The sequence below is a fragment of the Cynoglossus semilaevis genome, chromosome 6 (assembly GCF_000523025.1).
Source record: "Cynoglossus semilaevis isolate Cse_v1.0 chromosome 6, Cse_v1.0, whole genome shotgun sequence".
Lineage (NCBI taxonomy): Eukaryota > Metazoa > Chordata > Actinopteri > Pleuronectiformes > Cynoglossidae > Cynoglossus > Cynoglossus semilaevis.
The window spans coordinates 15,153,772-15,175,118 of NC_024312.1; the positions used below are offsets into that span (position 1 = coordinate 15,153,772).

Below are 21,347 nucleotides of genomic sequence, written 5' to 3' on the forward strand. Positions count from 1 at the left end.
CATGAGGGAAACAATGACTGCCAGACATCTGGCAGTGGATGAGAGCTGGATCCTGCTGGATATCTTTCACTCAGACTGTCTGTGTAACTTCCCCTTAAACGCCCTCTGGGGCAAAAACACAAACAGTTAACCTTAAAGGGAGACTACTGGGTTTTTCAGAGGCTGGAATTAATAGCTAAATAAATAAATAAATAGTCATTGTAACACGGGGATACAACGAAACTGAACCAAAGTGAGCGGTGGGCAGCTTTAAGCGCCCAGGGAGATAGAGGGACAGATAGACACATAGATATAAAGGAAACATGAATCAGTCCATCTATGACACGTTGTAATGGGGTGATGGAGGCAGGAAGAGGCAGACTCAGTATGACAGTATGATTTATCCACATCCTTTTAGGGTTAAACAGTTGGATGGAAAAGGAATGGATTTCCTCAGCCTGTCTGTTGAGCATGAGATATCTTGTCATGGAACAAGCTCCTCAGTTTAATCAGTGGGTGATGGTCATTGTTCATAAAAGTCAGCGTTTTACTCATATTGCTGACCTGATATTTTTTCCTCCAGGTTTTTTTAGTGTCTCCAGTGTAAAGTCAACTAGGACAGAGCAGCCTTTCTGATTCACCCTGTCCTGATGTCAATGACTCAGAACACCAGTGTAGAAGAGAACACTGGGAATCATAGACTGGTAGAACTGGTAGCAAGATGTCCAGCCATATATGGACATACATTTGTAGTTAAAAAATAAGCCAATAAATATGTTGCCATATAAAAATCTCCACAATTTTAAAGAGCACATTAGAAAGCTTTAAGAAAAGGATATATCTGATTTGAATTTTGTATTTTCTCAGCATGGCCCATGTGTCCCCCACTGTACATTTAATTCTATTAAATCTTGGTGCAGTAGTTTATCTGGGAATGCAAAGTATGTATGGCACTCTCTCTCTTCTCACAGAAAAACATCCAGCATGGCTTACTATGTTTTAAGAAAGTCCTGCACAACACAGAATTCAGCTGTCCTCACAGATGGCATCTGGTGACAGACATATGGCCGTTATCAATTGTGGAAGGTGAGGGAGTCAAAAGACCTTGTTCCTTGATGACCGGCTTCACTAAACAGAAAAACACCAAGAGGTGTTCCAAGGATCCCTTTAAATGCCATCACTTTCACCGTTGCTTTCACAGCTGGTATGTGGACAAGAAATCCCACGTGAGCTACTTAGAGTTGTGAACTCATGGATTTTATACGCTTTTCTACAGCAGACAACATAGAGGAAAGCCACTGTGTGGATACAGCATGTGCACATCCTAGCATGTTTGAATTGCAAAGCAAAATTAATGTGAACTGCTGCAAGTGATCAGTAGTTCTGCTGCCATGGCGTGTTGCTGAAGAGCCATTTAATGCTAATAGTTAATGTTTTCTTTATAGATACATATGTTTTTTATTTCTTATTAGGCAAATACATAGATACATACATACATACATATATATAAATATATATGTATGTACAGTATATATATGAATGTGTATGTTGAATGGTGGCCTAGTAGTTAAGAAGTAGACTTTTGTCCTGGAGGTTGCAGGGTTGAATCCAGCAGTCTGAAAGACTAAGGTGCACCGAGCATAGCATTGTCCCCACACAGTACTATGCCCCCCAGACGCTCAGACGCTAAATAATTAACTTATAAATAAATAACTTATAATAAAAGTCATTGAAGGTTATTATTATGCTCACTTGTCTATTATATTATTATATATTATTATTATGATTATTAATTAGGTTAACATGGAATTTTAAATGGTGACAGAAGCGGGTCAGTAACTGTCCCCACAACAAAGAGGATGTTAGGTTCGTCGTCTTCTTTCATATAGTTATCTGCTGCCTGAGGAAGAACCAACATGAATCTAACACAAAACACGAAGCAAACAAAAGGCGTCAATCACGTGTTCACAAGAGACGCATTAATTTATAAACACACACACACACACACACACACATATATATATATATATTTATATATACATATATATGTATACATACACCCATGCATGCACATAGGCGTGCGCGTGCAGTTCCATAGTGCAGCACTTAGCATGCCTGCCTTTTTCTTTCTTAACAACAAAAGGACCAATTTGGGAGCAAAGAGACCCTCCGTGTGTGGCCCCCACAGACGTGTGGATTTTGGAGTAATAACCACTGTGAACAAGAGTCCGCGGACTTTCGGGCACAATGTGACACAAGAAACAGTCTGAGGCATGGCATACCGCGGCGGCGCAGCTCACCGTGTCGAGCGACTTTCCTTCTTCTTTTTCTTGTTTTTCTTCAGAGCTGTATGGACAAGTACCATCCAAATCCGCTATTCTCATTCTCTTCTTTCGTATCTCCGACTTTGTTACTGCCCAGCCTGCTGCTGATGCGGCTGCTTGTCAGTCGGAACAATCCAGCAGTAGATGTTCACCCATCTCCACATGTCTGAAAACTGAGCCCATATACATACACACACAACCCCAGTGACAGCCGGAGGAGCGCGCGCCCGAATAACGACAACAACTGGAGCGCGCCTCAATCACGAAGCTTCAGAATTCACCAGCAGGTAAATAAAGATAAACCTTTAACTTTTGTGGTACATTAAAAGTGTACGGTTTAAGCGACGCCATTAGCTTCGTAACTGGTTATAACCTAACTGGTTAAAAATTTACTTAAACACAAAAACAGGCTTTTCAGTTTTTATCTCTTCAACACAAGTTGTAATTAAACAGTTATAGCAACGGATAGTAAAATCAGGTTTGTGGGAGCTTAATGTAATCAAGCTAGCTAGACATTTTGCAGTGTTAATAGCAAATAGTATTAAATGTGAACGATTGAAAGCCAATTGCCCTGACAAAGGTATGGGTTTTTGCGCCCTCCTGTGGATAATTTCTGAAATTAAAGACAAGAACGGATGTTTTTGCCTGAATAGTATCAACTATTTAAAGCTTTTCGTCATCGATTGTCGGCTAAAAATAATGATACCGCTGGTGTCATTGTTGTTCTTTGCAACTCGATGTATACAGTTAAGTATATTTATCAAAAACGGTGTTACTTTAAGTGCTTTAAGACGACATAAGTGATTCCCAACGGTAGAGGCAGTGGTTCTCGAACTTTCCTGGGCCTATGCTATTTAGCTGGGACCAGTATAGAAAGGAGATATTTTTTAAAACAATTCTTAATTGAATCATTATTTAGCAGTCAAAGCCACCCTGTACAATAACATAGAACTGCAATAGACAAGTGAGCATATTTAACACTGGTATTTATTGACATGGTAAAAGCCTGTCTAATTGATAAATACCACTGGGAATCAGATTTCCCACCACGTACCACTAGAGGGAGGCCAAATTCCACCAGACTAGCAAGAGGAAAATCCAATCAAAAAAGAATCGTCAATAAAATAAAAAGTAAAAGCCCTTCCTCTTAGTTAACACTAGGTTAAAGTAAAACAATATACAAATAGGCTACTTATATATAGCCTCAGAATGGGAAGGAAGTACTGTCTTAAAGCCTGTTAAAAATGTATTCTTTATTTTCTTTTCAGAGCTGGGGTGTGGCATAGACAGCATAGGCAAATATAGGTTTTTATTTGTTCTTTTTGTTTATTTGGGTCAAATAGTTTCTAAAAATAAAAGGTCAAAGAGAAAGCTCTTTAGCTTCTTGGAGAGAAAGCTCTTTAGCTTCTTGTGTGAGCGAACGTAAATTAGCAATGGAATTTATAGCGATGCAGGGGGATGAATGTTAGAATCTAAGGCGCCAAATTATTCAGGACTTAGGTCTGAGTTTTGTCCAAAGGCCTGTATAAATTTACTCATACGTCTTTAAACCAGTTCAACCAGTTCATACGCTGTCCTTTTACAACCTGCACTTAACCACCACCACAACGGGGCGCTCTCCTTCTTCTAGGACCAGAGCACAGAGCGGTGACGCAGGGAAAGGGGGCAGGCACTGTGGCAGTGTGTATACAAGTCTGTGCTCTCATTCATGCTCATTGTAGAGGCGTCTGCATCGACAGTCCGTGTCAAAACACCACCAATTGCACCTCATCTCATATAAGGAAGGGCCGGTGAGTACACCTTATCCGTGTATATGTGCAGGCCTGTCTGTTTTTCTTCCATTACTGTATAGTATTTGAAATCATTCGCACAAACATGGCAGCATGAGACGAAAAGAAAAGACGCCTCCAAGTTGAGGGAAACCAATTGAAAGCAGTCTGTTGCGAATATGTCGATGCTCTGCGTTTCCTTGTAGGCGCAATGCACCGAGCTGTTCGCGGATTGACATACTTTACGATGACAATTACGCTCGATAGGCTCGTAGCAGCGAGAAATCATGTGCCCTGTTAAATCGAGAAATGTAAACTGGAAGTTGTTTTTTTAGGCTAGGGTGTGTGCATAAAAGATGCTATTTTTATACCTAGAGCCCTACTGTTATTTTATTGTACACACTGATAGTCGCTAATCTCCATTGGCTCCTTACAACTTAAAACATAATACCCCAAGATGTCACCTATCCTATCAAAATGAACATATAACAATACATGTGACCAAAATTACTTAAACCGTAATATTTACCGTTTTATACGCTACATTTGTCTTTCTCATGGCTACCTTAAAGTAGAGGAGAGAAAAGTCCAAGTAGAGGTCATTCACTGCCAGTCGCCATAATACATCTAACGTAAAACACGGGATTTTCCATTGATACTGCCCTAAAATGTGTCGACACAGGACACTGGATAGTTCTAAAGTGCTGAATCATAGCAGTAAAACAGAAATATACCTATGAATGTCAATGAAGGTCAGGGAAAGATGACTATCACAATGTCCTTATTGCACAGGCGTCACCAAGGTGCTTGTAAACACATTGCATTTGTTTTTATGTAGTTCTGACATATACTGCCACGATCATTACATTATAGTGTCGGTACTCTGATTCTGGTGTCTGCACACTACTGACCTAATTTCACCCTGACCACGTGGGCAGGAAAATTGATACAGCTTCAGACGAATACAATTAGTCTTTCCAGCCGTGTTTGTTGGAAGATATGTATTTATAATGTGTTACTGTGGTTATAGGTGTAAGGTGTTTTTATCAGGTGGCTGATGTGGCGTTTGGTTCACGGTGCAGACGTACGACGACATACAACGATGTGTGTGGGAGAGAGAAGGCTGTGTTGTTATATTACAAATATCTGTGTTTTGCACTGGCTTTGTACGATAAAACACGCTCAGGTGCGGTTAGAAAATGGTTTTATTCGGTCCCGAAGATATTTTAATGCTGTCAGACGAGGATTTCGGTGTATTATGCCCTCAGTCACCAGTTTCTAAGCGGCGCAGTGCTGCGACCTTTCCCCTAGTTTTTCAGCACTGGCTGAGATCATGTGATGTTGTAGAGAAGCGGGGGGAGGGGAGGGCTACTCCAGCACTTAGCCGTGGATGGATGCTGCTCCATCCGTTAACAGTGCAGTACAACTAGAAAAGAGGTGTCATGCCTGGAGGGGCTCCATTATTTTATGGTGCATTTCAGGATGAAATTTATTTTAAGAGTGGAAATCATTGCATCGACGAACCAGAGATATGCCAACATAACATGAGGAACATATGGTTACATACATCAAAATAAACCACCACCATATGATTAAAATCTTAAAAACCCAAGTATAAATATTCATAATTCCGAGTTATTACCACAGTCTAGGGCGATACCAATTACAATTTTTAAATCTTGAGGGTATGGTGGTGGATTAATCATGAGCAATATTTAACCACGATTAATCTAGATAAACGAATACGACTAATATGACGGAAAAAAATATTTCTCTATATTGTTAAAACAAGTTTCTTGTTTACATTGTGACTAATCCAAATGATGGAATAGTCCAGTAATATGCAAAAATATAACCCAACATGTATGAGTTAATGTATTTCTTTGTCTTTGCTGTGCATCTGTTTGAAAAGAGAGATAGCATCAGATTACACAGAACAAAATAAATGACAGATAACAGAAGTATTTACAATGACAAATTGTTTTATGACACTGTTATTTGTTCACCTAGGGTGAGTAATCATTTTTGCTCATAAAGTAAAAAAATAATAATAAATGAACAGTACCTGCACCAAAAAGGTGATCCACTGGAAAGTTTGGTTGTGAAACTAGAGAAACATTGACATTTTACATTGTCATTGCAGTTATTTTGGGTGTTTTCATTTCGTGTAAATGATAAGTTATTAAAGTTATGTTATACACTTATTTAACAGGTCACTGTTGACTCACTCAGATCAAAACTTTCTAGTCACTTTAGCCTCTTTCATTGACAACATGCAGTGACTTTTTCAATCAAAAACTATAAAATAACTCAAAACTATTAACCCTTGACTACTTTTTTTTAAGGTTATTATCCTTGTCATTATCCTTCTTGAATAATTTAACAGAGACAAAATTGTATTTGAATAACACCTTTGTAGAAAAAGTGTGTACTGAAAACATATTTTCTGTTTATGGCTCAAATTGAAGAACTCACAGACAATTTAATAAATTTTGTACACACCAACGTATTTTGACACTACAAGAATCATAGATGATTTGCATTCATATTGAAACAGAAAACCTTCCTCATATGCGGTTTCATTTCTCATTCTGCATCTTGATTCTAAAAAAACAAGACAAAAAAGTAATGCTTTTAAGGATTGATCACTGATCACTTATGCTACCACCAAATATATGCACCTTATTAGGTTAGCACGTTGGTGGAGCATCTGTGTTTAAAAACAGTTGCTCCACCTGCCTAACCAGTTTAGAAATAGGTAACAGGTCATCTCCTGGTGCGCCTCTACCGTTGTTATCTTACATTAACTAGTTTGGTTGATTTGTCTGATCACTGCCATTTCCTTATTATTTTGTCTTTCTCTTCCACTTCCTGTTAGCTGGCTGCCTCTTTTAACAGTCCCTTACTGCTACATACACTTTGTAAATATGTAAATATAGTAAGTTTCAGACAGAAGTACCTGGTTATACAAGGTAAAAAGGAATCAAAGGCTTTAAAAGCTAGGTTTTCTTTGTTGTCTGTTTTTTTCAGTGTGCATTTATAGCTGTAATATGGCATATTTAACAATTGTTCACAGGTTAGTAGTCATTACACCCACAATGCAGTGTATTGGTGCCTCAGAATTGAGCCTGTCTTATTATAAAATATGCATCTTAATGTGATATAAGTCAAAATTAAATACTCCGGACCAGACCTTAAGACAACATAGATGTTTGTTTTGCCATACCTACTTTACAGAGTAATCATTCAAAGCAGTTATATCCATTGATGTAGATACAAATTTGTACTAAATATAGCATGAAGTCTAGCAGTCTAAGCCTAGTCTAGTGTATGTATGTATGTATGTGTATATATATATATATATATATATATATATATATAATACAGTATTTTGTATATACAGTATTTTATAATATACAGTATTTTGTGCAAATATATGTACTTTAATGCAAATATACAGTACACATCAGAGCATGATAACAGAACTATTTAACATAAACTTAAAAAACAGTCAAATGTACAGATTATAATTATTGTTATAAAGTGAATAAATTAAAATGCAAAATTCTTTGTCGTTTCATTTTTTTAAAATAATTTTTTGTCCATCAAATTGAAATAGACTTGTCTTCATACCAACTTAAACTTTTCTTTTCATCTCCAGCCCTGTACTGTAGTTGTCACCATGGCAGAAGCTCACCAGGCGGTGGCCTTTCAGTTCACTGTTGGTCCAGATGGAATTGACCTACATCTGTGCCACGAGGCTCTACGCCAAGTCTACCTCTCTGGTCTGCACTCCTGGAAGAAAAGGTTCATTCGCTTCAAGGTAGGAATTTGTTCACATGAACAAAGTTCACAGAACCATGTAGTGTTAATATTTACCAATTGCTCTTGTGGTTTTTTTTAAGTGAATTTTTTAGCCAGTAAAACGTTTTATCAGTCTTGGTTATTTATTTACTAATTGCTATTCTTCTCTAAATATCCCTTCTTGATGACATTTTCTGTCACATTGATAGTGACTATAACCTTCTTGTCAGTTCTTTTTGTCTTCTCAGCTTTAGGCCATATGATTGTTTAACTACATATCCCCGCAGATATTCAAAACTTGGGTCTCAAGGATAAATTTGTGGATTATGTAAATAGTTATGTAAATTATGTAAATAATGTCAGTAATGGTAGTTAGGTTCGAGCTTAGTAAAAAAGGGTAAACAGAGGTCCTCTAATTCTATTAATATTAGAACAATAAAAAGATAATTAGGGTGTTACCATGTTAATGTGCCTTAGAGAATAATGTCTCACTGTAACTTGTGATTTTGTTTACTAATCAACAGAATGGGGTGATGACTGGTGTGTACCCTGGCAGCCCTTCAGGCTTCATAGTAGTGGTTACATCTTACATGTCCTACAATAAATACAAACAGTTGGATCCCTCCCTGGGGTTGATAGCAAAGCTGGGCCAACATGTACCGATCAGGTAAGGCTACCGACATCTTGACATGTTGACTTGAAACAAAATGGTGTATGTCGTGGACCAGTTGATCCTCAGAAAGAATTTAAATGACCAACGAAGACCAAAATCAATACAGACTTGTTTTCTTATCTTGACATATCTTGTGAGAAGCCTATAATCTGTAGTATGTATAGTGAAGTCTTCAATACAAACTGACAGAAATTATAGATTTTTTTTACAATTTTAGAAATGCAAAGATTTTTCCTTCACAACATACTACTACTGATCCTAACATTTGTTGACACTATGTCCATTGACCATAGTCCACTGCCCTCCCAACAGTTCTGGGGATTTTCCCTTAGAAGACGGGATTGCTCAGTTCAGGCAGTGTTGTAAAGTCAAACATTTTCAGGAGTGGTTAAAAAGATAAATAGATTCAGTGTTTCCCTTGTTGCTTGTACAACATAGCCTAAGGTGTCTGTATACATCCTGTGTGTATATAGTTGCATAAAATAATAATGGTTTTGTGTAGGTTTGTTTGTATGTGTGTGTGAATGTTACCATGTCAAGATAAGGATTTCTTTTGCTTATAATGAAGCTTAATTTGACTCTGTTTTTCCTAGTGTGAATGTAAATCATCATATTATTTTATTATACTCCATAACCCTTATTAATCATTACACTTTATTTTAAACCTTCTTCTGCACAGACTTTACTAAGTTGGAGAATATATGACTCCTTAAAAATCAACACCCAAGTTATTTTAAATGGTCACAGAGAGTTAAGGTCCAGTGAACATTGCAAAGGTTTCTTCCTTCTGTCTGTATTTCCTTGTTTTTTTTTATTTCTGTTTGACCTTGATGTCCTGTTGGTTTAAAAAATGATTTATCAGTGTAAAACAGACCCAATGGGGGCAGTAATACAACTCACAGGTTTCAGATCTGTCACTATACCAGGGAAAGGAAGTCACCTGCCGAATGCTGGCAAACACAATACTGTATTTCTCATGAATTTCCCTGGTGTGGCCATAACAATGTCTAATCTTATCTACACCTTCATATCAGTCATATACTGAGTTCTGAGCACTTTCAAGAATAGATATACCAACAGAGTTAGTTTGCCACTGCTGTTTTGCCCTCGGCAGAGTTTTTGCCCGCTATTTTACCCTTCATACCCTTTACCCTCCTTCCTTGTTTCCACAGCCGCTATATGTCCACAGACACGCAGAAGATTGTTGGCGGTGTTCTTGTTGGCACGGGTCTGTGGGTAACGATAATCATTATTATGAGGAATGTCCTTAAGTGCCTGCTGTCCTGGCATGGATGGATGCATGCCCGCCATGGCTCATTGCCCTTGTCTACCCGTCTGTGGATGGTGAGCTCATGAATGGTTTCTTCTGTTTTTGGGCACTTTGTGGTGAATGATTTAGCAACAGTTGTCTCTACACACTTGTATAAATGCACTACACAACTACAATATTAATGCGGAAGCATTCGGTCATCCTCCTAGAAACTGTTGGCATTTTTGTGTGATCCACTGGTGACATATGTGAACTTTGACTTTCTAGGTTGCCCTGTGAAAAACACAAACTTTAAATAAACTTTGCTCTTTTCCTTGTTCTTTGTCTTTTTCTCTTGTCCAGCTATTGGTCAAAGTGTTTTCTGGCAGGAAACCAATGCTTTACAGTTTCCAGAGCTCTCTGCCACGGCTACCTGTTCCTTCTGTCAAGGACACCTGCAGTAGGGTAATTCACCGATGTTATTTCCTTATTCTCTTTTTGAAGCACTGCTGTGCAGATATCAGAACATCACTGATAGAGATAAATAACTTATTACTTATTACTAAAGAGGTTGGGAACACTAATTTGTAACGGTTGTGTGATGTTTGAGCAGTGACGTTTTCGTAACGTCTGTCTAGATTCCACTCTCCAAGCTATTGCAAATGTATAGGTTCTGAATATAATTCCAAAGTGTTTTTTCCTGTTGTTCAAAAAAAAAAAGTCATAATTGGTTGCAGCTTGACTGTGTGCACCACAGCAAACAGTAGCCACTAAGCAAGTGGCCTGTAATTGTTATAATAAATAGTAACTGACTCTTCCATTTGTGTTATTAATGTTCACTCAAAAATACTCAGTCTCCACCAGCTCTTCCAGGAGTTTTTATCAGACCAGGTCATAATCTATAATCTAGCTTGTAGCGGCTAAACATGTGAATGGTAGGTGCTTTCTGTTAGCATTTTGCACAACAGACTGGTTTCATTTACAGCAATGACAGTGGACCAGTCATCAAGGTGTGGCAGAAAATGCTGAAAAAGGACAATAGAACCATAATTGTGGGGAAAAAAATATGCATCTCATTAAAGGTTATTATTTTAGAAGCCACATAAGCAGAGCAGGTTTGGCAGGTGATAATCATCTCTACAAAGACTTTTAATACTAGTCAGTGGACTCCCCACTTGTAATACAACTGTGAATAGCCTTTTGTAATACAAAAAACAGATAATTTACAAAAACATGCTTTTTATAAATAATAATATAAACACTTTTTTTGTGGACTGGTACCAAATAACCTCCAGCCATAAAGGGAAAAAGTAATGTGAATTATTGAAATATCTGTCACTGAAAAGGTCTTTTAGACTTTGAAATGTTTGAATGAAAGTTTTTCCTCTGTGTGTACAGTACCTTGACTCTGTGCAACCACTGATGGATGCCGAGAAGTACGAACGAATGAAGGCCCTGACTAAAGACTTTGAGGAGAACCTGGGACCCAGACTACAGTGGTACCTCAAACTGAAATCATGGTGGAGCTCCAACTATGTAAAGTCAAAAAAAAATTCCAAAACAAGAATTTCTGCCAAACTGAGCATCAGTCTGACAACTCATTATTGTTTTTCTTTATTTTCTGTTCCACAGGTTAGTGACTGGTGGGAAGAGTATGTTTACCTCAGAGGCCGTGGGCCCATCATGGTTAACAGCAACTATTACGCCATGGTAAGACAGGAGTGTACCTGAGCAGAAGCTTGACATTTACTAAAAATTTAATAAATAAGATTTTGTAGTTTTTTAATAATTTGGTGTTTTATCATATTTATATATTTATTAGTGTAATAATACCACAAAATTATAAAACAAATATAAAAAAATATTTATTTTTATATCCCAAGTACTGTATTTTACAAATATTTCTATTTAATAGGACTGAACTCCTCTCAAAGTTCTTTCAGTTTTAGGTAAAGAAAAAAAATCAAATCTTCCTTTCGTAAGTGAACGTGTGGCTTTGTTATCATAGTTCAGTTTTTTACAAGTTTTAAGTTTAAGTGCAGCGCCCTCCTTTTGTAAATTGGACTTTTCCCCCTGCCTCCTATTTTAGGGATCTGTGGGGTGAATTGTGTCTTACTAGGTGTCAATGTTTTTAACCAATATATTGGTAAAATGAATAAATTAGTGTATTTAATTTATAGTTTTGCAGCTCATATATTAAAATAGAGATGATGCTGATTTCTGAGGGCCAAGGTGAACACATTTCTAATGGTTAAAAACAAATGTATTATTCTTCTGTACTGTTCTTATTTTGTACATATTCTTTGGTAGCTTGTTGAGTCACATTCTAACATTATTATTTTGTTAATTTCTTTGATCTTTATTTCCGCAGGATTATCTGTATGTGTTCCCCACCTCCATCCAGGCAGCGAGGGCAGGTAATGCCATCCATGCCATCATGCTGTACAGGAGGAAACTGGACAGAGCCCAAATCAAGCCTGTGAGTATTTTATGGTCTGCTAATTTAAGAGAATGTTTGAGAAACCTGGTTAATGAGTGAAACAAAATAGTGGTAATATGAAATGACCCATCTGTAAATATTTAATTTGTTTATAATTTAATTAACAGTTGTTATCAGTGTGTGTCTTTCATGTGTGCTAAAATGGCTGCTTATCTTTCGCAATTTGTCTTTTGAAAAGCCACTGTTATCTACAGTCCGCGCTGTCATGATGTAGTCTGTTGATGTTGTCCACAGCTGAAAGTTCAGGAGAGCACACAGGCTTGAAGCATAGTTCACGTTATATCTCCAGCCCAACTATCTGCAGGTTCAATGTGTTCTTCTCCTGTCTGCTTTGCCACGTTGTGCTATGTTTGAATTAGCAAAGTTGTCCAGTTGGAAGGTGGCCGATGCCAGACTGACACCAGTCTCTCTTCCATTGTGCTGTAAAGTTAACAAGAACCGACTATGACTCAAGCCTCCACAGTCAGTTAAAGATAAGAGCAGTGTAAAGGCTGCTGAAACCCAAACAGGAACACAGCTGCTGTGTCATAGAGTGAAAAGAATAAGGAAAAGGAAGAAATGTAACTTACAAAGAGGTTGCAGGGTTCACAGACAGCACTGAGGCCATAAAACCTCCAGCGGTCCACCATTAAAGTTAAATGAATCCTTGTTGCAACTTCCATTAATGTTTAACACATTTGTGTTGTTTTTAAACGCTTAACACAATATTTTCTCATGTGACTTTTGTTCACTGATTTAATTAACCGACTTACTTTGTTAACCTGTTAACCTAATGTACAAATTTTTATATTGCTGATTAATGTGGCCCAGTTTCTCCACTCGGCCGTCCATGTGGGTTTTTAATTTTCTAGGCAACAACCCTCTTTTTTTTCCTTACCAATAGGAAGTTATGAGGGGCAAAATAACGATGACGTTGATGCAATGCAATCAACTAGTTAAAATGTGACGACAGCCAATCAGATCAGCATCTAAACACAGATTCAATCAATCACAGTAAATGATTGAATCCATGTGTAAGTAAATAATAATAATAGTGTATAATTTACTGTAAGTTAATATTAATACTGGTACTACTAGTAGTAGCAATAATAATAATAGCAATAAAAACATGTTCAATAAATGGCAATAAATCCAAATTACATTTAGACAAAATTTATGTTGATATTTCATCAAACTAAAGCTACACAACAATTCAACTGACTTAATAGGGACTAAGTTGCAGTGAAGTCAAAGAGACTACGACAAGAACTAATTCAAAAGTACTCCTAATGCCTAATGCTAACTGCCAGCAGAGCTTTTTGTGTTTTTTTTCAAGTGCTAACACAATATGTTTGCTCTTTATGGTATTCAACACAACAGATTAAGTAAATAATGTAAAATTTTGGAAACACAAAGAAGCTCTATTTACTGATAATAAAGCAGCTATAGCCACAAAGCAGCAGTGTTCCCATTTAACTATCTTGCGAAGCCCATTTTAATTTGATTTGTATGTTAATACATTTAAAACCAATGCCTTATTTGATATGTCATCCCAGTGCAGCCAAACACTGCAAGATTTATTAACATTTATTTACAAAAGAACTGGACTGTTGTAGAGTCCGAACTGTTGATAATAGATTGGTCACACCAACATCTCAGCATTTGTAATCCTCTGGTCGACATAAAGAAAGGTTCGTTGGTAGATCATTATTTCTTAATTAGAAATACGAATATTGGTAGATCATTATTTCTTAATTAGAAAGGGGGATCTTAGGTTAATTTTATTAGGAACCAGATAAAAATCAATTCCTACTAGTACATAGTTTGTACATATGCATTTCACTGAGAGGAGTATTTGGCATTCAGTTTTTTAAACAACATGCAGCAATTGCAAAGACTGGTCAGATGACAGCAAGCTGGGCCATGAATAACGTACCCAGAGATTGGTCAACTCTAAAAGCAGTAAAGTGAAGTGAAGTACCTGACACTGACAGTACTGTGATAGATTACTGCTCCTCTTGTCAGTCTTTCTGTTTTACCAGTCTGCTCGATGCTTAACAGCAAATGCTTTAGCTTTCTGCAAAATACAGAAGTGTGTACATGCACCCTATTTATTAACACTTGACAGAAACCAATGCATGAGCTTGTTCTGTTTCACACTCACATCCGGTTGTCTCTGTTACTGTTTTGTTCCAATTGCTGTGTCGGACACTGCGTTAGATATACTTGCTGGCGAACAAGGTTCCACTGTGCTCAGCTCAGTGGGAGCGGATGTTTAACACCTCCCGTGTCCCTGGGTTGGAGACAGGTAAGAGGAGGGCAACATCTTTGATGACCCTAGCCCTGCCATGACAACATTCACTAAAACCCCTAACTCCTGGCTCTTTATCAGCAGCACAGCCCTGACAAACACACTTTTTGTAGATGTAGAATTTCTAATTGAAGCATTTTTTTACCTAAAGCTCCTGAGAGCTAGTTCACATCCTGAAGACACATCAGGATTTTGCTTCTGATATTGAGCTGGCAGCACAGTGGTTTCTGGACCCTGATCATTTCTCCACTCCTAGCAGCTACCTGCAGTCTGCTCTGCTTCTAAGCCCAAGCCTCATTACTGCTGCACCTCTGCATTTGTGCTCCTGTCTCTGTAATACGTGTGTGTGTGTGTGTGTAACACGTGTGTGTCCTGCCACTACCACTCATTTGGGATCGTAGTGAATTAGTTTGTCATCTTTGTGTTTGACTCTCCCCTTTTGCTTTTCAGCTCATGCTCCTTCACACTATTCCCATGTGCTCAGCCCAGTATGAGCGTATGTTCAACACCAGTCGTGTCCCAGGTGTAGACACAGGTAGAGTTTTGTAGCAATGCAGACTCCTTCACACTGCTACTTTCAGATCTATGGCTGGGACGAAACGTTCCACAGTTTTGTCATTATTTCTGTGAACTAATAATGCATGCATGCTGCTCTGTTCACAAATATAAGACATTGATTTGCATGTGATTGAACCTAAGTGTTGAAGTGAAGTTTATCTAATGACATAAATAAGAATGTTGTTAGAAATCATGGCTGTAAGATAAGTTGAAGGATTGTTTATAAATGAGTGAAAAAGGAGTTATTCTATAAGGACAGGGATTACATAAACATCTATAATGTAAGAATTAAAAGCTGTAACTGTAAATGGTGAATTTTGCAGTTGGTTAACAAAGCAAGTGGGTCATGTATTATTAGGCAAGACATTTATTATAAATACCTTATTTGGGAACCTAATTCCCAGGTATTTATCAGTTTCTGACGTGGTATTGATTTAATATTGAATAATCATATTTATTTGACATTACCTCATACAGAGCTTATTACAAACACTTGTTTTAAAGGGATTAAAAAGTAATACTAAAGATGACATGATAAAGCTCTATAGAACACAATTGCACTAATTCCCATTAGATTACACTACATTCTATAGTCTGATGAACTCAGAATCACAAAAGATCCATATTGTGTTTTTGCTGCCAAACAGCAACAAGTCCAAATTGACTGTAAAGTAGAACCTTGAATCCCTAAAAAAAAACAGTTTCTGTGTTTGGTTGGTGTTAAGGAGTTTGTAATTTATACATTTGTGGAGCACTAGTGGAAAAGCATCTTTTTTCCATTAGAAAAAAGATGATTTCCATTAGAGGAAGTACAGTGGTCTTTATATTTACGTTGATATGAGGAGGTCACTTGTTGCTTGTCTCAATTTCCTCTCTTTTTTTTGTTGTTGCTTGTTTTAGGGTAAATACTTGTTTGAACATTACTCAGCGTAAAAGCCATTTATTTATGGCTAAACATTCTTAATCGGTTCTGATTGGTTGTACCGGGTTTTGTTCAAACAAATATTGCCTGACACATCAGATTCCAAACCAGTTCTCATTCCTTTAACTGCTTTTCCCTCTCATCTCACCGCCTGCACTTCCCATTTTAAACTGCTCTAATTTTGTACTAAGTTGTGACCCAGTCATTTTAAAGTTGATTTAATGTTTACCCCTAAATCATAAGCAGTGTTACATCATTACATCATCACAGACAGTTTTGCTACACACTAACACATAGTTGACATTTTCTACTCTACTGTATAGTGTGCATCATCACACTGCCAAGACTAAATGCATGATGCTAACGTAAATGCATTCACATGGTTTTATTTGAAATTATAAGCTGCACACAACACAGAGACACAAACCCAAACCTAGTAGCTGAAAACACTCATGTCATGATTCTAGTGTTTTCTCACATCTGACTGTTGTTCCTCCTGTCTCAGACACCATTCAGCATGTGAATGACAGCAAACACATAGCTGTGTACCACAAGGGACGTTTCTTTAAGGTGTGGATGTTTTACGACGGACGGCTCCTGTTGCCCCGAGAGATAGAGCAGCAGATGGAGAGAATCCTGGCAGACAAATCACACCCTCAGCCAGGAGAGGAGAGTCTGGCTGCACTGACTGCAGGCGACAGGTGGGTGGAGCTACAGCCGTTTGAAATGACTAATTACTTTGTAGACAAAACTTGTGTGCAGTGCAAAAAAACATACAAAATACAGTTTTCCCCCAAAATATATATTGGTTAACCATCATTAAATATTTTAACACAATATTTGACGCACAGTAGCTTCCAACATTCACGTTAAAACATTCAGCTAAACACAGGACACAGCACTCCCAACACAGCTCTCACATACATATACTGTATATACATGCACATATAGCGAAATATTTAGAGATTTCTTTTTCAACTCCAGGACTCCGTGGGCTAAGGCCCGGGAAGCCTTCTTCAGCCGTGGTAAGAACAAGCAGTCTCTGGATATCATTGAAAAGGCAGCCTTTTTTGTAACCCTCGATGACACCGAGCAACGCTTAGAGCCAGACAATCCTGTGACATCTCTGGACAAATATGCTAAATCTCTCCTTCACGGAAAATGCTACGACAGGTATGACAGATGAGCTCTCTTTGTCCACATGTGGCAAATTTCTGTTTTTAAATATTCATAAGATCTATTTTTTTTTCTTTCCAAACAGGTGGTTTGATAAATCCATGAACCTGATAGTGTTCAAGAACGGCACCATGGGTCTGAATGCAGAGCACTCATGGGCTGACGCTCCAATCGTTGGTCATCTGTGGGAGGTTAGTCAGTGTCCCATAGTTAAAATAAGTTTTATGTTTTATATGTTTATAATGTAAGTATATATACATATCTGTGTGTGTGTGACTTGTATTGTCTGTCTATCTTAGGGAGGAAGTATCCCATGTTTAACTGGAATACTATTCTGTTTGTTAGCATTGAGCATGTAGCTCCCCATTTGTTAAAGACGGGATAAACAAAAAAATACTAAGGGAGGACGAAAAGGATTTTTCTGTTTTCATGAAAAAAAAAATTCTTAAAATAAAGTAAATTGCATCTTGTGCATATATGACCTAATTATTAACTGGCAACTTATTTACCAGCAAACGGAAACTTTATATGGTCACAAATGAAATTTTAAAAAACCCAGATTAAAAAACGTCTTTTTCCCTTAAGTTATTTATTTATTTATTTATTACACTGTTTTACAGCACGTCCTCTACATGGACCCAAATCAACTGGGATACGATGAGGCAGGTCACTGCCGCGGTGAGCCCCACCCCAACCTGCCAGGTCCTCAGAGGCTGCAGTGGGACATCGTTCCTGAGGTACGGCTCTTTGCACTTGTATTTACAAAGTCCTTGGACTCCCCCTGCTGGTAGCTCAACAAAGTGGTTCCGTTTTCTCACTTTTGAAAACGTTGAAACAAGCATGCCTATATTTATGTCAGAGCCATTAACTGATTGTTGCGATCTTGATAATAGTGAGGTATGAACTGAAGGACCAACTAACCGATGAGTCTGTCACTTTCTCTAGTGCCAAGAAACCATCCAGAGCTCCCTGACAGTGGCCAGGGCTCTGGCAGATAACGTGGACTGTCACATTATCCCCTTTACTGACTTTGGGAAGGGCCTGATTAAGAAGTGCCGCATCAGTCCTGATGCCTTCATCCAGATGGCTCTGCAGCTGGCTCATTTCAGGGTCAGTTCATTCTCAAACATTTCTTATCTGACTCTTCAGTAGAACTCAATTGTTGATGTTAGGGTCAGGTAATCATTTTGTGTCTCTTTATTATTTGTCTCTTCTCTCTCTCTCTCTCTCTCTCCCTTCCTCTCTGTCTCTCGCCATTACGCAGCATTTAAAACTGTTTATCACACTCCTACTGTACTTACATACATCATATTTAAATCTGTTTTAGTGTAGTACATTGATCATCTTTCCACCGATACATACAGATTGGCAAATATTTTGTCTGGTTTATGAAGGCCTGTGGTTTGATTCCCTTACAATAAATATAAAATATAACTTTGACTGAAACTATCCTTTGTCTTAGTATTACTGTAGTATTAGTATCTCGTAGTATGTCTTTAATATTAGTAAAATAACTTTCTGTTGTGTTTACTATATTATACTTTCAATATTGTTGGCCAACATAAGGACACCCACATGAAAGACAACCACACACCAGGCTCTGAATGTGAAACCTTGAGACTGTTTATTAGACAGCTCGCAATTGTTATGAATGATATCATATGTCGTCAATAACGGTGCAGAGGAGTGGCAACAATTTCTATGTGCACTGCACCTCAAAAATGACCTTGGACAACACAATGACAAAACATAACAGTTTAAACATATGTGAATAGGGACGCAAGTGTCATTCAGTATAACAAATATGTTACCACCCAGAAATGGAGTGGTTCCTTCTGTGCTGTGAGAATGACACAGTTGCCTCTTGTGACCTCTGTACAGTTTTGGATTACAGTTGAAAATAAATTACAGCCCAGGCGTAATGCATTTGAACCCCAGCAGGGGGCAGTCACAACTAAAATTAACAATACTTGCCCAATATGTGATTTATTGCTGCAAATTGCAGTTTATTTGATAACACTAAATATGTTTGACGTAATTGAGAATATTCTGAATTTAAAATATTATTTACAGACTATTCTTGGGAATAGATGCCAGCTCTTGTTTTTGTAGTCAGCAAATCGTGTGTGAGATTATCCAATAAAGGTTACTTACATGAACTTTGCAAAACAAACAAAAAAACACCCATAAATCTGAATCCTTCCACTTTCTCAACAGGACAAAGGGAAGTTCTGCCTGACATATGAAGCTTCTATGACCCGTCTGTTCCGCGAGGGCAGAACAGAAACTGTGCGCTCCTGTACCATAGAAACCTGTGCCTTTGTTTGCGCCATGGTTGGAGATGAGACAGTAAGGATTAACAGCAGCAGCAGCTGATTTCAGCTGTTCAGATTGACTAAATTGTAGGATAAATGTTAATCTGCTGTTTTAATTGATTACCAGTTTCATTTTTTCTTCTCTATTCTTTACCTCTCTCCAGAGAGAACAGCGTCTTAAGTTGTTAAAGCAGGCTGCTGAGAAGCACCAGAACATGTACCGCCTGGCTATGACAGGAAAGGGCATCGATCGCCACCTGTTCTGTCTCTATGTGGTTTCAAAATATTTGGGAGAGGACTCACCTTTCCTCAAAGAGGTATGAAGTGGTGCTGCATAGGGTTGGGGTTTGATAAGGGTTTTAGACTGCAGATATTTTATACTACTGTTTGTTTCAAACAAACAGTAGTATATGCGTAATATCAATATCATTATGTAATAATTAATAACGTAATAATAATTAATATATTAATATTAATAAATATGATTTATATTTAATATTAATATAAATAGTAATATTAAATACATATTTTATTTCAGCTACTGTATTATGGCTTATACTAAATGGGTTGCAGTAGTTACATGCTATACTGAATGTATAATTCACATTTGTTACTTGTTACTTCAGGTATTGTCTGAGCCGTGGAGGCTGTCCACCAGTCAAACTCCTGTGCAGCAGGTGGAGCTCTTCGACCTGGTCAAACACCCTGAATACGTTTCCTCAGGGGGAGGATTTGGTCCCGTGAGTAAAACATGTACTTTTGATAAACAGTAAAAAAGTGTTAGAGATAAAGTTGAGGGGGTTTGGGTTTTTTTTGTAATTAAAGCATAGATGATAATGTAATGTTTGGGGGAGTGGTCAGTGCCGTTGCCTTGGAGCAGTGGTTCTCAAACATCTTGTACATAGTAGTAATGTCAAGCCTGTTGTTTGGTGTGGATAAACAAACTGTCACCAAGGGACAACAGTTCTGTAGAACTTACAGTGTTGTAAATAGGGATGGCTTGATATGACCTATTCATGTACGACACAGATACTGCACCTTAAAGTACCTGCTAATACTGATATCAATCTGATACCTTCTTTTCTTCTCCCACAAACTACGGGCTGCTGTTCTAAATGAAGAAAATAAATTACAAAATACTGCAATTACCCCGTCGTTGTAGTTTATTTGAATACTTTACTATTTGTATATGCTGTAAATTAAAGAGATCTACAACTGGCAAAATAAAAATTTACACTTCTCTTTGACTTTCTCCCATGTAATGCAGGTGGCTGACGATGGTTATGGTGTCTCCTACATCATCGTCGGTGAAAACCTCATCAACTTCCACATCTCCAGCAAACGCTCCAGCCCAGAAACTGTAAGTTTACCTGTTGTTGTAGATGGGGTTGTTTTTCCTTAAATATGATTAATTCCAATTCAGCTATTTTTCTTATGGACCATGCTTTATTTTTCCTTGGATTTCTTAGGACTCACACCGTTTTGGCATCAACATCAAAAAGGCCATGCTGGATATGTTGGCTCTCTTTCAGCTTGAAAACAATGCCAATTGAATGTCCTTGTCACGGATGGACAAAAACGTAGGATGCCAGTTAAACAAAAAAACAACAACAAAAAAACATACTTTTCCTAAAAAATGTACAGAACAAATGTTGGATTTGTGTTATTTTCTGCTTAGAGATGTTACATGAGCAAAACAAATGAGGACGTCTTAGGGAATATTGCTGTCACTGTTCATGAAGCTTTTATGTGTACTGTATGTATAGGTAAGGTGAGACTGGTGGTACA

The 21,347-nt window shown here is 37.7% G+C and overlaps 2 protein-coding genes across 3 annotated transcripts in view; one reads left to right on the plus strand and one right to left on the minus strand.

The window, feature by feature from the left end:
* Positions 1–2,557, minus strand: part of LOC103380372 (USP6 N-terminal-like protein) — a 17,813-nt gene extending 15,256 nt beyond the window's left edge. The window contains exon 1 of one of the 2 annotated variants that reach the window (XM_017032944.2): positions 2,262–2,557. The gene's annotated coding sequence lies outside the window, so the exon portion shown is untranslated. The remainder of the gene's footprint in view (positions 1–2,261) is intronic. The other variant, XM_008312310.3, reaches the window with a different exon arrangement.
* A 1,462-nt stretch (positions 2,558–4,019) lies between these two features.
* cpt1ab (carnitine palmitoyltransferase 1Ab (liver)) lies at positions 4,020–21,178 on the plus strand (the record flags this gene model as incomplete). Its single annotated transcript, NM_001328250.1, is given in 19 exon segments — positions 4,020–4,093; positions 7,734–7,895; positions 8,401–8,543; positions 9,722–9,893; positions 10,162–10,263; positions 11,197–11,334; positions 11,431–11,508; positions 12,170–12,277; positions 15,039–15,123; positions 16,574–16,769; positions 17,053–17,241; positions 17,330–17,435; positions 17,865–17,981; positions 18,190–18,354; positions 19,462–19,593; positions 19,724–19,876; positions 20,186–20,299; positions 20,827–20,919; positions 21,029–21,178. Coding segments are annotated over 18 exon segments (2,316 nt in total). The 3' UTR covers positions 21,113–21,178.
* Positions 21,179–21,347: the final 169 nt, after the last annotated feature.